The 16,674-nt window shown below is 41.8% G+C and overlaps 2 protein-coding genes across 3 annotated transcripts in view; one reads left to right on the top strand and one right to left on the bottom strand.

Moving 5' to 3' along the window:
• LOC125894848 (phospholipase A and acyltransferase 3-like) overlaps window positions 1–4,563 on the top strand; it is a 6,131-nt gene extending 1,568 nt beyond the window's left edge. The window contains exons 2-5 of the mRNA XM_049586490.1: window positions 680–750; window positions 1,940–2,048; window positions 2,322–2,590; window positions 3,746–4,563. Coding sequence (XP_049442447.1) covers window positions 736–750; window positions 1,940–2,048; window positions 2,322–2,590; window positions 3,746–3,868 — 516 coding nt within the window. The 5' untranslated portion in view covers window positions 680–735 and the 3' untranslated portion in view covers window positions 3,869–4,563. The remainder of the gene's footprint in view (window positions 1–679; window positions 751–1,939; window positions 2,049–2,321; window positions 2,591–3,745) is intronic.
• A 1,062-nt stretch (window positions 4,564–5,625) lies between these two features.
• On the bottom strand, window positions 5,626–16,181 carry scyl1 (SCY1-like, kinase-like 1). 2 transcript variants are annotated; one of them, XM_049586202.1, is made up of 18 exons: window positions 15,980–16,181; window positions 15,131–15,271; window positions 13,500–13,622; window positions 13,180–13,406; window positions 12,866–12,956; window positions 12,356–12,511; window positions 12,076–12,234; window positions 11,769–11,876; window positions 11,200–11,313; window positions 10,918–11,073; window positions 10,625–10,813; window positions 9,681–9,756; window positions 9,239–9,436; window positions 8,610–8,752; window positions 8,419–8,508; window positions 7,961–8,281; window positions 7,486–7,564; window positions 5,626–7,105 (listed from the first exon to the last, which is right to left on the bottom strand). In XM_049586202.1, the coding sequence occupies exons 1-18, from the start codon at window positions 16,085–16,087 to the stop codon at window positions 6,978–6,980; spliced, it is 2,607 nt and encodes an 868-aa protein (XP_049442159.1). In that variant the 5' UTR covers window positions 16,088–16,181; the 3' UTR covers window positions 5,626–6,977. The 2 variants fall into 2 exon arrangements, with proteins under 2 accessions (XP_049442159.1, XP_049442160.1); XM_049586203.1 differs by having other exon boundaries at window positions 5,626–7,102; window positions 15,980–16,180.
• Between the last annotated feature and the right edge of the window lie 493 nt (window positions 16,182–16,674).

Raw genomic sequence — 16,674 nt, 5'->3', positions numbered from 1 at the left:
ATCTTTAATGAGATCAACAACAAACATTATCCTGGCAGGATCTCATCTGTAGCATTTCATTTACTCACTGTCATCCAGTGTTTGAAGAATATTCCTCTGACCTCTTTGTATTTCCACCATTTTCTCCTCTGCTTCAGAAACTCTTAAACCTCTTAAAATTCCTCCTCCCTGCCCCTAACAGTTTTTCACTTTAGGAGCTCTTTAAGGTCTAAGATGCTCTGTGAATAACTCTTATCTTTACCAGGATCTAGTCTTAACTTTAAGGGGAAATTCTAAGAAAACGTCACAATTATAAGAATTTTCTTAGAATCTGTCACTAGGAGCAACTCTATGTACGAGGAAGCTTTGTGAATATGGCCCCCGATTACTATTACAAGGAGTGATCACACAAGAATGTTAATGGCACATCATTTTATTAAGTACAGTATAAAAAAAAATCAAGAGCAAACAAGCATAGACAACTGTTTGATTACTTGCTGCTGTAACACAAGAATTTCCCAGTTTGGGATCAATAAAGTTCTATCTATCTATCTATCTATCTATCTATCTATCTATCTATCTATCTATCTATCTATCTATCTAAACACACAGATACAGTATGACCAAGGGGAATGTAATTTTTTTTTTTTACTTTAACTGTCTGCTAATATTTGGTCTATAAAATCATTTGTTCCTGCAGGCAGTGAAGTCACCCTGAAAGTCAAACCAGTCCAAAGTTGCAGACGAAACACCGACATGGCCCCGACACTGGTAAGGAAATTATCGCTTAAAGCAGCACTTCACTCACAAAATGTTGCGTTACCATGAATTTGTGAAGAAAAATCTGTTTGTCTTGCATACCTTTGCAGAAAACGTTCATACTGATTTATTGATTGGGACCAGGTTTAACAACAGCAATATCAAAAAATCTGATTAAAGTCTCGCACAACTTGTGCAGTATAATCCAAGTCTCATTTATCCAGTCGTATGCTCAGAAATTATGCATCAATCACTGGAGTCCGGCTTTGAAGACAGCATATTTTATTTAGAGTTCAGTTTTCAAAAGTAAAGCTTTTGCAAAAATGCATGTGTTCTTGAATAGGGGAAGGCGATATGGCCCTTAAATAACATCATGATATTTCAGGGTATTTTTGCGATAACGATATTCTTGACGATATGATAAATCAGTAAAAAACTAAATTATTAATTTAAGAACATAGGACGACATGTAAAACTCTTTCACAAAAATGATCTCTCATTTCTTTAGTTTGTGAACAACAACAGTAACTCAGAGTGAGGTTCAGATTCTGTTACAATATTAATGGTTCAACAAAATAAAATCTACCACAAATTACACATTTAAACAGCTCCCAAATACAAAAAATGTTCCCTGTGATCTATATATATAAATCAACAGGTGATTTTCTCTTTTAGCAAAATCCTGAATGACTGAGTTGTTTTTTCTCCACCTGGACCTTTGTGCTCTGCCATTTCTCCTCTAATCATCACGCTGTAACCTGTGACAGGCTGTTATGATACCACAACTGTCACACATTCACATATATGTAGTTTTTTGTCGAGCCATAAGCATCGCGTAGGTTGACATTACCAGACGTTTATGACAAAATCACTTGACGACACCGACTCTTGTGTGTGCACAGCGAGAGAGTAGAGGGAGAGACGCTGTGCTGCTGCCAGAGGAGCCGCTGAATGAGTTCCCTCTGAGCAGTAACTCTCTTAAAGAGTCCGGGGCTGTTCATAAAACATTCAGGACGTCACAGTTTATTCCACACTACTGAAGCTGCTCCTCTTTTTGGAACCACCGCTAAGTCGGTAATAATTTCATTCTCAGCCTTGCTTGCTGTTGCTGTGAGCAACAATCAGATTCAGATGTGCTGCAGCTGTTACCAAACAGTTTGTTGCAATGTCAAACATTTTATTCTGTCTGCTCTAATCCAAGTACGATGAGAAACCAGAGCTCGGGGACCTGATTGAGATCTTCCGGGGCTCCTATCAGCACTGGGCTGTGTATGTTGGTGATGGCTTCATTGTCCACTTGGCACCACCCTGTGAGTCCACACACACACACACACACACACACACACACACACACACACACACACACACACACAGCTGTCCCCCAAATACTAACCCGTCTCAGTCGGGAACAAAAACAGCTCACATGGACTGTCACATGTAGTTTTTCAGAGCACTGTATCAGTTCAGATTATTTGTTTGGTTGAACTGATTCATAATCCACTCACAGAACATAAAATGTGTTGCAGTATTTAGAGCATAAACTAACACATGTCATGTCATGTCCGTTGCTGTCTTATTCATAGCTGAGGTCCCGGGCGCAGGCGCCAACAGTATGATGTCTGTCCTGACTGAGAAGGCCATGGTAAAGAAAGAGGAGCTGTGGGATGTGGTGGGAACCAACCAGTGGAAAATCAACAATGGCCTGGACAAGGAGTACAGGCCCCGCCCTGCTCACGTCATTGTGAGGGAAGCCTGTGCGCTGGTGGGCAGTGAGCTGCCATACTGCGTCTTCAGGGGGAATTGTGAGCACTTTGCAAACGAGCTGCGCTACGGAAAAGCAGAGTCACGGCAGGTCAGTGGGCCTAAGTTAGTCTTTTGTGGATATCTGTCATGAGTCAAGTTCATTTGCACAAGTAACAAAACACAAAAAACATGAAACAACCCAGCTGTGCCCAGAGACTATATTTAGTATGATGAGGAAAAATGCCACATTTGTTTTGATTGGTCGAAAGTTTTGAAATCTGGTACGTCAAAGTCAGGATTTTTTTTTTTTAAATTAGGAAGAAGTTCACATTGTCTTTATTTATTGTCTTCCATCTGATTTTTTACACTGCATGTGTGTGTAAATCTTTGATATTCAAATTGTTGTGAGTTCATAGATACCAAATACTTGATTATGCTCTTTGTAGCTTCTGATATACAGACAGTTCTATGCCTCCTCCCCTGTGTTGTCCATCTCATTCTCGTGAATGTGATATCCCAGGAAGGCCTTGAGGGAATATCTTCAAATTTGGCACAAGCGTCCACTTGGACTCAAGGATAAACTGTTTAGGAGTTGGTGGTCAAAGGTCAAAGGTTAAGGTCACTGTAACATGTTTGTGGCTGTAATTCAAGAATACAAACAGTAATTATGACAGAATTTCACACAGTGTTTAACAGGATAAAGTGATGACACTTACTTCCAAAAGGTCAAAGGTCACTATGACGTCATAATGATTTCTGGCTGTTATTTGATATCATATCTCAGGAACAGAAGGGGAGACATTTTGTCTGAAACTGAATTGCAGACACTAATCTTGGGTGTCCACCTTGAAACTGCTGATTGCATAGATTTCGTGTGCTGCCGGGTTTAAGACGTGTGTGAAGCCTCCATGTTTTAGAAGATGTAGCTTCTTTGTAGCAACATCCATATTTGAAGTGCTTTATAAGGGCAGCTGTAGTGTCTACTAAAAGTAAAAAGAAAACGTATGCAATTTGGAACGCACCCTTTGTCCTCTGTCTGGCTACATGTGAGTCTGGACAGACATGGATGTAAACTGCAACTTAGCTGGTTGGTGGAGACGTACAACCGCTAGTTGTAGTCCTCAGGCACATGGATGGGATTGTTTTTTTCCCCTCATAATAAAATGGAATATATAGAAAACAGTCATCCCAATGGAGTTTTGAATGTGAAGAAGACTCATCATATCTCTGCTCACTAACTAAAGGCGTCTGTTCCTCCCTGCAGGTGCGTAAAGCAGGAGAAACTGTCATGGTGGCGGGCGTGGCTGCAGTGGTGGGTCTGGGTATCGTGGCTCTGGCAGGAGCTCTGTTTGGAGGCAGCAAGAAAGAAAACAAGAACACGCAGTGATGGACGTCCCGTCTCGCCTGTTACAGGGGCTTGATGAACAGATCACCAGCAAAGCTAAACTGATACTTAATACGATCACTCACAGAAAACTCCTTAATTCACATCTGAGATTTAGCCAGAAATTTGATTTGTGTCTCGCCTTCTCGACTTTACCTCCATGTGTCCTTCATGCCGTCTTTGGTTTGAATAACAATGTGAAGCTGGTTGGTTCGGGATCAAGGCCCTGTTGTTTTCAAATTTTTTAAAATTTGTACTGACAGAAAACACATAAGCACAACAAACAGTGTTTCCACTAATGAAGCTGCCAAGATGAAATGTGTTTAAACTTTTTAATAAGATTTGATGACATGTAGATAATTTTTTGGACTGTGAGGGGTGTGACAGGTCGGGGGGTCTTTTCTATTGATAAATTGCCTTGCTGCTAATTGGTTTTCTAAAAAAAAAATTAGCTAGACAAGGAGAATATATTACATTAAATTAAAATTAATTAAAAATTTAAAAATTAAAATTAAAATAAGCTAATATGATGACTTAGTGGTTGCACCTAACAGTAAAGCTCTGTAAAGTCTAATGCACTACAGCCTGCTGTTTATAGTTTATAGTGTGGATCATGAAGACTGAACTTATTCAACACTTTGTCTTCCTCTGACATTTAACTGTTTGTAATTATTTTGAATAAAGAATAATTTGTGTGATCCTGTGTGATGTCATAGTGTCCCCTCACATAAATCTCTCAGGCTACTATTTGCTTAAATCACTGAATTTACCATGCTCAAATATGGGACAGGCGTTTATATGGGATAGGCCTTTAATTCCCTTGAAACAAAACTGTTAAAAAAATTTAAAGGACTATTCACACCCTACAAACCCGTCTTCTCCTTTGGGAAAAAAAACTAGACTAGACTAGACTAGACATCTTGCTTTCCTATCTTGAAGCAATTCATGTCTCAAATGCTTCACTTATTTTATAAACAAGCATGTGCACTTTAACCTGTCACTCCACTGGTCTCGTGTGTAGCATTCAGTGGCATATAGTGGTGAGGCTGCAACATTTCAACCAACTGAAACTTCCCCAACAACTTCCACAACATGGTGGACTTTGTGCAAGAGAACCTGCTCCATATGTAGCTATACACGGCTCCTTCTAAGGTCATGAAAACACAAGGATTCTTAGTTTTAGGTGATTATACACTGACGCAAACATAGTTTTGAATATCATATAGCATTTCTGCCAATGCGTCCCCCTAAATTTTACACATTGGACCTTTAAGACTACAACATCTCACTTCCACAATAGCACTTATCCTTATCTTTAAAGTCTCACTGGTTGTATAAACAATCACACGCACTTCAACCTTAACTGTAAGAGCACGAGCCAAATGGTTGTGCTATTGCTCGTATTGTACTGTAATTGGGGCATAGTACATACTGGCGGCTGTGGCTCAGAGATAGAATGGGTGGTCAATCATGGCTCCTCCAGTCCACATATCAAAGTATCCTTGGGCAAAATACTGAACCCCAAATTGCTCCCAATGGCTTATCCATCAGTGTGTGATTGTGTGTGAATGGGTAATGTTAAAGTGCACCGAGTGGTCCGATGACCAGAAAAGATTACTAGAGAAGCACTATCCAAGTGCAGTCCATTTACCATTTACATGCATACATACATCCTGCCTCCTGACGACAACTCACTAGTCTTAGCTCACACCTTTGCTGAGAAAAAGACAACTCCAACCTTTTAATTCAAAGACGAAACATACTTTTTTACTTATATTTATTTTTAGAACAGCTCATGCTACATCATTTGGATTCTTGTCAAAAGGTTGCATCCAGTCTTCCTCAGTCCACCTGAGCTGAACACAGCTCTACCTGACCCCCCCTCACCTGGACATTGGCTCCAATGGTGATGACTGCTGATTGTGTCTGTACAGCATCATGTACGGTGAGCAACACCAAACCTAACAATAGCACATCCAACACAGACAGGAGATCTGGGGGTTACACTGAAAGGAGAAAGACAGATCAGACTGAAATGTTCTCATGAAACTGAAGTTGTTGGACGTGATCCTACAGAGCAGATCTGTTTATTAAATAAAGGCACAAAGAAAAGAGTTAAAAGAACTTTTTCGGGGACTCCTTTACCCTGATTACACCCAGTACTGTCAACTGACTTCCCAAAGGTTTCAGTGAGATCTGCAGGATCTTACAGGCTCCTTCAGATTTCAAAATAAAACTCCTTTGATTTCATCACCCCTCCACCACAGCACTACGAGGACACACACAGGAAAAAGGCATGTAAACACATAAATTGATTTTCCCTTGAAACCAGTTCACCAGCATCAATTTAACTTCTTGTTTCCATCATGCGTCTGCAGTGCATGTCACACATTTACAGATCTGAAACCAAACGTTTCATCTGTTGGGTCAGTTCAGTAAAATACAGTGTTGAATGTGCAAAGTAAACTCTGTGCCATGAAACCTTTTGTTAGGCCACACAAATACAACAGGGCATGCATGGGTCGATTTTAAGTCTGTTAGTTAGTGACAGCTGAACTAAAACATTCATATCCACTGTGTGTGTGTGTGTGTGTGTGTGTGTGTGTGTACTGAAAAACATTCAGTATAATAATACATGTTGGATATCCTGTTATATATATATATATATTCTCAGTTCTTTAAAAAAGTCATTTCTTTGTGTCATTTTAAGACAAGATGCACTTTTTATATACATTTACTTTACAGCTGCAGGTTTAAGAGTTATGTGTTTAAAAAAAGGGACATTTTGATCAGCTCGGGCTGCGAGGAGCGCCGCTCTGTGCTGCTTCATCACTGCTCTGTCTCTGTGTTTGTCTCAGCTCCACTTGTAAAGCACTGGACTGTTGCTTTTTCATCCCTCTGTCGGTTCCTGAATAAGGACAGACAGAGAATCCCAAAGCTGGGAGTCGTCTTCTGTCCAACAGGAACGTTTCCCTCTGACTCTTCACAGTATTTTCCTCACTGCTGACACTTCTGTCTGGTCCTCTGTGGAATGTCAAGCCTCCATCCACCACTCTGGGTCCATTCACTGCTGTCCTCCATCCCCACCCTCAAATCTTTCTCCGAATCCCCGTCAGTCCAGCTTGCGTGCGCCCAGTTTGAGAGGACCTTTAGCAGCTTTGCGCTCCGCCCGTTTCGCCTCCAGCTCTTTCCTTCTCTCTTCCCGTTTCTTCTTGGACAGTTCGGCTTTGCTGAGACCTGCTTGACAATGAAGACAGTTCAATTCACAGGCGTTCAGTTTAGCCTCATTTCCACCAAGCAGTTCAGTTTGTTACATATTACAACAGTTATTTTTACATTTCCATTGTCAAAAGTTGTGAATGGTACCAATAAAACCGTTTCCAGGGTTACTAAAAATTTTCATGGACAAAACTTTTCCATGACTTTTCAAGAAGCCATAATAAAATGTTTTTCCCTTGTCCCACTTGCCGAGCATTTTTCAACTCTATTCAAACAGAATTTAGGGGGGCAGTAGACTGCTGTTATTTTATTAACAACATAGTGTACATGCTGGCATACTACACAGGTGAAGTATGTCACATGACCTTATGTAACGTTAGTAGAACGAAGGTTTTCTTTACCCTGGTTCCCGTCCACTGACTCCCAGCTCTCCTCAGCCCCCCAGTCTCCTGTTGTCTCTGCAGCCCAACCATCTCCAGTCTGACAAAGAGAAAACACAACACACACATCACCGGACATGCACATGCTTGTACAGTCTCCTTTCACCGCCGTGTTTTCTTGACCTAAAGATAAGCTTCTCATAAGAGAGAGCAGTATTTTTACCTCATTTAACAGAAGAGTCTTACATTTTGGGAAATAAGCTTTTTTGCTTTCTTGTTGAGAGTTAAATTAGAAGATCGACTCCACTCTCACGTCTGTGCACTTGTATAATATAAAGGTAGAGCACTTTAAACTTGTAAAATGGATCAGTTATGATGCTGAATTTTTACTCCTATTTTCCGAAGATTTTTGTTGAATTCTTTTCTGTTTCATGACTTCAAGGATTCACAATTTACAATCTAATCAACATTATAGTAATGTGTCAGTCTTTCTCACCATGGTGGCAGCAGTTCCGGCTGTGTTTCTCTGGGACAAGCTGGCGAACAGATCATTCTGATTGGCCGCCTTGCCTGAGCTGCTGCTGTCCCAGTTGTACTCGCTGGCTAACCGCACTCCTTCGGGCAGGGGGAGCGTCGTACCGGCCAAGGTTGTGTCCGTGTCCTCGTCCCCCCAGTCATTGCCCCAGCCCTCCTCACCCGCGGAGCTCTGACCCTGTCCGTCCTTCTCGTTGGACCAGCTGTCGTCGGCGTCCCAGCCTGAGCTGCTCCAGTCAGCGTTTTGCTTTTTCTCCGCCACGGAGGACGACGACTTGCCCACCTAGAAATTAGAGAGATGATAAAAGATTACTCTCAGTAGTAGTGACAACTGTATCAATAGTGTTAGCAGCATTAATCATAGTGTTAACAGTACAAATGGCAGTATTGTATAACAGATCCAACTTAAAGGGCTCATACCCATCTGTCACTGGCCTTCTTTTTGGATGATGACATTCCTGACCAGTCAGTGTTCCAGTCATCCGTCTCAGTGTGAGCTTTCTCTGGCTCCTATGAATTACAGATACAAATATTATTACACATAATCTCAAATACACATGTGTATCATAATTCATATTCTTTTCTTTCAATTAAAAGTGGTGCATTCATACCTCTAAACTTCCCCAGTCCTCCTCGTCATCCCAGCGATCTCCTATTGGCTCATCATCATTGTCTGTCGCTTCATGAGTCTGTGGTTGGTTGGCACGACTAGAGGCAGCATGGTGAGTCACAGAGGCTTCTGGAGTTTTATTTTCTGAACGACAGACAGAAAGAAAACAAGAGATATGGTTTCAGATGGCATATATAGGACTTCTTTAAGGGGAACTTCACCGATTCTACAAATCAAATGTGAAAATGGTTGTATGAGGCCTTCTGTGGCATGAAATTTCATACATAAGCTCAGGTGATGTCTTTTGAGTCGTCGTCGGTTACGGCTGAAGACTACAAGTTTGAAAATGAAAGAAATCTGGAGGTGAGGCAACAGAAAGTGAGCTTATCAGACCTCTGCAGCCTGCTCTTCATTTCTGCTTGAAGGTAACAGCTCGAGGCTACATTAGCTGACCAGCATAACACAACTGAATCCCTGGCTGAACTGTTTGCAGCCAAGTTGCATCATGGGTTATGTAGGCACAAAGTTTTCACAAGGGAGGAGAATGTGTGAAATAAAAAAATAAAAAACTGTTCATTGTGAGTCCAGCAATGTGATAAGAGTCAAGCTAAACAAATATGATAACCCTACCGGGTGCAGGTGCTCCATCAGTGGCACTGGTAGGGCTGGTGGTGTTGGCGGCCTCGCTAACCTCAGTTGCCGCTCCCCCCTCTGTCCCTGGAGCGTTTCGGATCAGCTTAGAAGTTATCGTGGACATGCCAGTGACGGCCCAGCCGGCCCAGCTAGAAGATGCACCTGCAGCCTGAGCGCCTGATGTTACGTCCTTTTCTGTGGGGCCGACAGGAGAGACGATTTCAAGATTACGGTTTTAAAATTTCAGAGATATAACTAAAAGAAATGTGTCTATTTATTCTGCTCCTGATATTTGAATCAGTTGCATAAGATTTTTTTGTTTCCCCTGGAAATTGAGCAATAAAAAACAAACATGTAGCATGTAGTCACTGGTTTCCTTGCTGAACGACAAATTAAAGTAGAGAGCAGAGTTTGCAGCTCAGAGCAGTGTGTTACACACCTATTTCAGCCAGCTTAGTGGGGTCTTCTGAAACAGTCTCCAGCTTGGAAAGGAAACTCTTGATGGCTTTGAACGCCTGACAGAGAGAGAGAGGAGATGACATCTTAACTAGAAATACATCAGAATTTTCTAGCTTGACAGAGGTGGTTAACCTGAGTAAAAGCAAATGGTATCAGAAGCAATTTAAACTCTAAAGCTGATCCTTGGATGTGACACTTCCAACCTCTCTGACTAATCCAACAATTTCACCTCAGATCACCGTGTTTTAAAATAGTCGATCCAGTTTGGGTTGTGAAGTGTCTAAAGAGTCACGAGCTATGATGCTGACATTTTGCTGACATGTTTGTGCCTTTTTGTGCAAAGAAGCTGAAATTATTTTATTAAATAATACTGACTACATTCTCTCTACTAGCTGTAAACAAGTGAACAGATATTGCTGTGCTCCCTCATTCTGATGTGTGACTGCAGCACCCGCTGCTTGTCTCACTGCAAGAAGAATCAATAAAGATCGGCCTCTGAATCTAAAAAAAAAAATCCTTCTGGCTTGTCTTGTTCTGCAACTCAAGGCAGACAAAATGGCAGGTGCGTCTTATGCAGCGTTAACATCTTGTGTTACTGCTGAGGCTGTTAAATGACAATACTCCTGTCTCATTTCTGTATAACTGCCTGGTTCTTGCCTGTTTTTTTGGAATATGTTATTAACTACTAGCTTGAATCTGGCTATCTTTCTTTTCCATCTTTACTATCTAATAAGGACTAAACAGGAATGGGGCACTGTGCTGATAAATAGCAAGCTTAATATTACTGATATAGACATTGAGTGGATATATATCTGGGCAGAGGCAAACTGTTTTCTTATCTTCACAGCAATGATTGCAGTCAAGTGTAAAATACATAAGATAAGAAATACCGTGTGGTCACAATTCTGCATCAGTTATGTGTACCTGGTCCCTGACGCTCTTATCAGGGTCAACAGTAATGGCACACAGGGTGGGCAGGATGCGGCCAGCGATCTCTGTTATGCTGTAGAAGTTGTGTGTGGCAGCGAAGCCGAGCACACCCGCAGAGCGTGAAGCTGGGAAGGGGTCTTTAGTGGCTCGTGAGAAGGCAGAAATCAGAACACGTTGTCGAGTCTGTGAAGAGAGGGATAACAAAAATATTTCATTCAAACAGATTCTTTTTTTCCCCCGATAAATAAATTAAGAGTTCCACAGCGTTAGGAGTGGGTATACTTTACCCCTGCGTTGAGGTAGGAGGCGATCTTGCCCAGGCAGACGGTGGTGTTACACCGGATCGGGCCTTGTTCGTCTCTGGCCTGCAGCCGTGCAAAGTGACGCATCAGCTCCTGGTTCAGGTTGGTCTCATTCAGCTTGGGCGCCAACAGCAACATGGACTGTTGAGAGGGTGAGGGGGAGAAACAGAGAAGAGTCACGGCTACAGCAGGCTGACAACATGTGGTGCACAACTTATTTGTGATAACACCTCCTGGTTTGGGGTTGTGTTTAAAGTTGCACACTACCTTTACAGTCTGTTCTCTGATGGCAGGGTTGGTGTCTGTGAAGCCGTGAACAACGTGGGGGAAAATCTGGGAGTTGACTGCTGCCTCATTCAGATACTGAATGAACTGCTCCATCTGAGACAGAGAGGAAAAATGTTCGAGCAAAGAAATGCTTTTTATCCTTTAACACACACTTTAAAACAATAGATGGGGATATAATTTCTTGCTCTATTTATATTTTATCCTATACACAATCACAACCAACATGTCTGCTGAATGACTGCAGGAGATTCTCAGTGGCCAGATGAAGTAAGCAGTGTTTCGTTGTATGTATTTAAATGATGAGCACTGCTGTTGAATAGATATCTCCAATTAACAATTAGCAATTAACTCGCTATCTCCGGTCCAGTCAGAGTATGGGAGAAGCAAGGAATATAAATCGAACACCCCCAAATAATGATGCTCCGATCAATCGGCCAGCGATTGTTGTTGGCCAATATTTGTTCTAGATAGTGTGAAGGTCAATCAGAGGAGCTGATCAGATGACGCAAAACAGGATATGGGTGCGGGAAGCGACAAGCCTTAAATACCTGCTGCAACAGTCGTATCCTCATGGCTCTGTCCGTGGAAGAAAACATCTTCACGATAACGGGGATGATCTTCTGCTGGTACTCTTCTGCTGACAGGAACTTGCCCACCTGACAGACAAACAGAGGGAGATGAGATCAGGGAAAAAGTGTGTAGAGGTGTGACTTTCACATGGGCCAGTATAATCATGTTGCACTTTGGTTTGTTTATGTTTTACTTTGGAAATGATCAGAGATATTTGGAGATGCTGTAATACACTGTTTGATATTCAACAAGGCATAACAGTCATGGTAAAGGGTAAGGATTCACCTTGAAGAGCGGCGTGAGGACAACAGCCCCTGCATTGCCAAACTCAAAGGCAGTCAGCAGCTGAGGCAGGACCTTGTGTTTACAGAAGTCTTCAGGGAAAGAGTCCAGATTTTCACTCAGATCCTGGAAGAACTGCTGCTTCTCAGCTGGCTCCTTGATCTGGATACAGACAAAGTTTAAACTCCACTAGAATTAAAATCTATTATACTGTTATTTCGATTTGATTTTGGCACTCATACAAACACCACAGTTATACATGTCTTTATGTAACTCTGCAGACCTGTATCTCCTCCAGGAAAAGGTTGCTCTCCACAAAGCTGTTGCTGAGGAATCCTCCGGGGGCTCGACAGTTCTGGAGAAAGCGTGCTGGGTTTGGTCGAGCTCTGGGATTAGCCCCCACCAGCTCGCAGTAATGAGGGACCAGGACCTTTGGGATCTGTGGGCACAAAGAGGAAACAAGAGAGAGCAGAACTCTGTGAACAACACTGCTTCATGTCACAAACAAAAGATTCCTTTTAGCAGTCACTGAAACCATGACGCAACTGGAGGTTCAATTTCTTGCTTGAAGGCAACTTACCAGGAACATATGCGTCTCATTCACAAGTTTCTGATAACTCTTCTCAAGTTCAATTTGACAATACTTCTTCTTTACATGAGCATAATGTACATCTAATTATTAACTGTTATCAGCACAACAGGAAGTATCTGTAGCATATTGTAGTGGAAATACGCCATGGAATAAATGACAACGGTGCAGTGATTACACAAAGGAACGGTCAAGGTGTCGTACCTTTCCTAGTGAACGCAGGGAGGATGTGCGAGGTAGTGGCCCGTTGAACACCTCCCAGATCAGGCAGCCCAGTCGCCACACCTCCCCTGCCCTGCAACAAACAGGCACACGGTTTAATACAAAAGTTTCTAATGAAAACTATTTCACCCACACTTTACTCTGGTATCTAAAAAGTCATATTATGAGCCTCTTCATTCTGTAATTTCTGCACTTTGTCCAAATATTTTATTGCTGCTCCCGGATTCTTCCTGTGTAACATATTATTCTTATTCCAACTCACTTCTCTCAATTTGACATTTACAACCCTCTCTTACCACTTCTCTCCACTGCTGTTGGACATCTCTGGTGGGTCATATTTCTCCATGTCTGGGTAAACAGTTTTGGGGGCAGGGAGTGAGACCCCGCTTGGGTCACCCTGCTCAGGGACCACATGGTCGAGAGCCCCAAGCTTCCACTCTCCAGCTCGATCCACAAAAACAGCCCAAACACCCAAATTGTTATGGAGCAGGTGGCAGTCGTTGACCAGGAAACTCAAAGCTTTCTGTGGGAGGAGGGAAATGGAAAAAGTGGAGTACAGGCTTAAAGAGAAATGATTCCCCTGAAAGTATCAGATGATGCTCTTTTCTGTCCTTACCACTATCTGGTGCAAACCCCAGGAGACCTCCAGCTCCCCAGATCCACCCTTCTCTGCCTGGGTCTTCAGGTGGACTGCCAGGGGGGTCACCTGCTCCGTGACCAGGTACAGGCTCTTCTCTGTCTGTGAAACAGATGAGCAAAATTAATTATCATCTTATGTGTAGCTTACTATTGTGTATGTTTTAATGTACCAGCTTCACTGCAAAAATACTCAACAGCTACATGAGTCTTAAAAATAATACCACAATGATAAAAACATATATATATTATACTATATATACACTAATGGATATATGTGACCTAGTGCTTATTATCTGTGTATGTTATATAACAACACTTCATAATAAACATTATTGTTTCTTCACAACAGATGTTATAAAAGGTAGTAAATGTTAAAGGCATAGTTCTGATTTTTTTTAGAGTGGGTTATATGAGGTACTTTTTCAGATTCCGAGCATTACCTACAGATCAGCTGATTGGGTCAGACTTTATTAATGGAAGAGACAACAAATACAAGAAACTAAAAATGATGAGTGATTGTAACAGCAACAACAAAGAACGCAGATCTGTTGATGTGAAAATGTAGTGCCAAAGAAAAGGGCTATCTGAAAGCAAGTTAAAATGGTGAAAATATTCTAAATATATTTATTTTGGGTGGGCCTTTTCTTTAAGGTGGTTAAAATTTGATTTCCCGCTGCCCACATTCACAGCAGCTCCGCTTAGCTTCTGTGGCAGAACTCTTACCTGCTTATTCACACCACGGGCATGCTGACCGCCATCTACTGTAGGTAATACACTGACTAGGAATAAGTGCTTCATACAAACCTACTTCAAAAAATTAAAACTGTCCCTTTAACACTGAATTATTACCCAAACCTACTATACTACAGCACAGCATTAAAAACACACCGCTAGGGTTGCAATGGTATGAGATTTTCACAGTGTGATAACAGTCTCAGAAAATTTTGCAGTGTCACGGTATCATGATATTACAGAATTTATGGTATTATCAGTCAGACTGGTCCTTAAAGGAATGAAATTGGAAGTATACCCTGAAACCTGTATATCGCTGCAACCCTGCACACCGTAGCATTTACAGTGAATTAATGGGTGGAATTCTACTAAGCTAATTAGCTTGGCAACTCAGTTGCTGCTGAGTTTCAGGCAGTAAGCATCGTCAGCATTATGAGTATACAACCAACAAACACGGACAATCAACTGTCACATTTCCCTTAACATACTACATTATCAATTCATTGTTTTTGGCAAGACATGCAATAGATGCTCTTATGTGTTGGAGTATCTCTTTTTCTTGTTGAGCACACAAAACTGATAAAACAGAATCTGCTTATATGAGTAGCACATAACTCACTATAACTACTGCACACGTATTAAAGACCTACAGCGGCATATTCACACTCACCTCTGTCTGAACGTGAACATGCAGAGAAAAGCAAGATGGTGGAAATGAGACAGTAATTATATGACAAAACAAAGCCACTCACTATATTGAGGAATGACACTACACAAGTTGAACAACATTTCCCTCTGAACATGAGAAACAATGAGAGAGTGTGCAGAGCTAAATATGGGTGCAAAACACACACACACAAACACACAAACACGTACCTCCAATCCGTCCACATAAGCCAGGATGTTAGGGTGCCGCAGGGTCTTCATACGCTTGAAGGCAGCCTTGGCTAGCTGTGTCTGCTGCTCTGTCCCCTGTGCTACCTCGTACAGGAACACAGACACTGGCTCCCCATTGGTCTGAGGACACACACAGGTTGGGGTAAAATGAGACACTCACATACTTAGCCTGTGCTATTATTAAACAGGTTACCTTAATTTTGCTGTGTAATATCACCAAGCAGGAGTGGAGAAAATAAAAACACAAATACAGTACATCATATCACCACATCATATTTAAATAAATGCCATTAAACATGACGGGAAACCGGAAGCAGGTGCTTTGCTGTCTGTATTCGGCCCAGCAGTGATGATGATGACACTGACAGTACAGACTGGGCTACTCAGCGATTATAATCAGGAGAGTTATTAATGTGAGGTGCTGTCAGTGATGGGGGACGGTGCCTTTATTGATAGGATAAAACATTAGTGTGAAAACAGTTGCGGTAACAGTTAATAACTCCGCCAAAACCAGGTGACGTGGCGAGAAATACGTGTCTGTCTCTCGGAGTAAACAAAGCCTGAGCTCACTTCGTCAGCGAAAACTATCGGTACATAAAAGAGGCCGAAAAATATTAAATACACAGTGACATTCATTCAGCTAGAAAGACGAGTAAGGTGCTGACAGGCCTGACATATAGCCACGTCAATATAACACCGAGCATCTTGTCTAAAGCTACATCAAAGGAGCGAACAGACACTGACGCTAACGCTAGCCGGCTAACTAAGAGGCCTCCGTACCGAAGCTAACTGTGACCGTTAGCGGAGGACCATCGGCGGGTCTTTTACCTTTCGCTTCCCGCGGTGGAGAGTCCATATTCCAGACTTCTCCTGGGTGTCTGGGAGAATTTCATAAGCAAAGTCTTTGACAGGATCCCTGGCAAAAAAGGACCACATCTCCTCTGTCCACCACACCTCATCCAACACACAGCTGAACTGCACTGACTGCCAGCTAGGAGATGCTAGCTAGCATATGGAACGGATCCGAAATGGGTCCGTGTAAACTCTGCGTCTGCACGTTGGTTCCGCAACAGCAGGATAGACAGTCAACAAATTCATCAGGCCTCTAATGGCGCAGTACGTGTACTACATGTAGATAACATGTAACCTGTCAGTGCCTAAATACAGTCACAATCTGAAATACTACTAATTATATTCTTTATTTATACAGCACCTTTCATACAAGTAAAGCAGCATACAAAGTGCTTTACAATAAGAGCAGAATAAGCACCGAGTGCTTCACATGAACATAGAAAGAATACATAAAACATAAAACAGAATTCATTCATAAAATCATAGCATTGTAAAACTATAACTCATAAAGTCAAGTAAGATTCTAAAATAGTTACAGAAGCGTGAAGCGTAAAAAGAAAGTAAAAGTAAATTGTGAAAATTGTGCATCATCTTGTTGCAAATGTTTCTTTTAGAGAATTATTATTTTTGTCTTTGTAGCAATGAACAGGGATGTTTCCTTCTATCTTTAG

The sequence above is a fragment of the Epinephelus fuscoguttatus genome, linkage group LG9 (assembly GCF_011397635.1).
Source record: "Epinephelus fuscoguttatus linkage group LG9, E.fuscoguttatus.final_Chr_v1".
Taxonomy (NCBI): domain Eukaryota; kingdom Metazoa; phylum Chordata; class Actinopteri; order Perciformes; family Serranidae; genus Epinephelus; species Epinephelus fuscoguttatus.
Note: the sequence above shows the minus strand (reverse complement) of the source record. Positions and strands in the feature narration are given on the sequence as shown.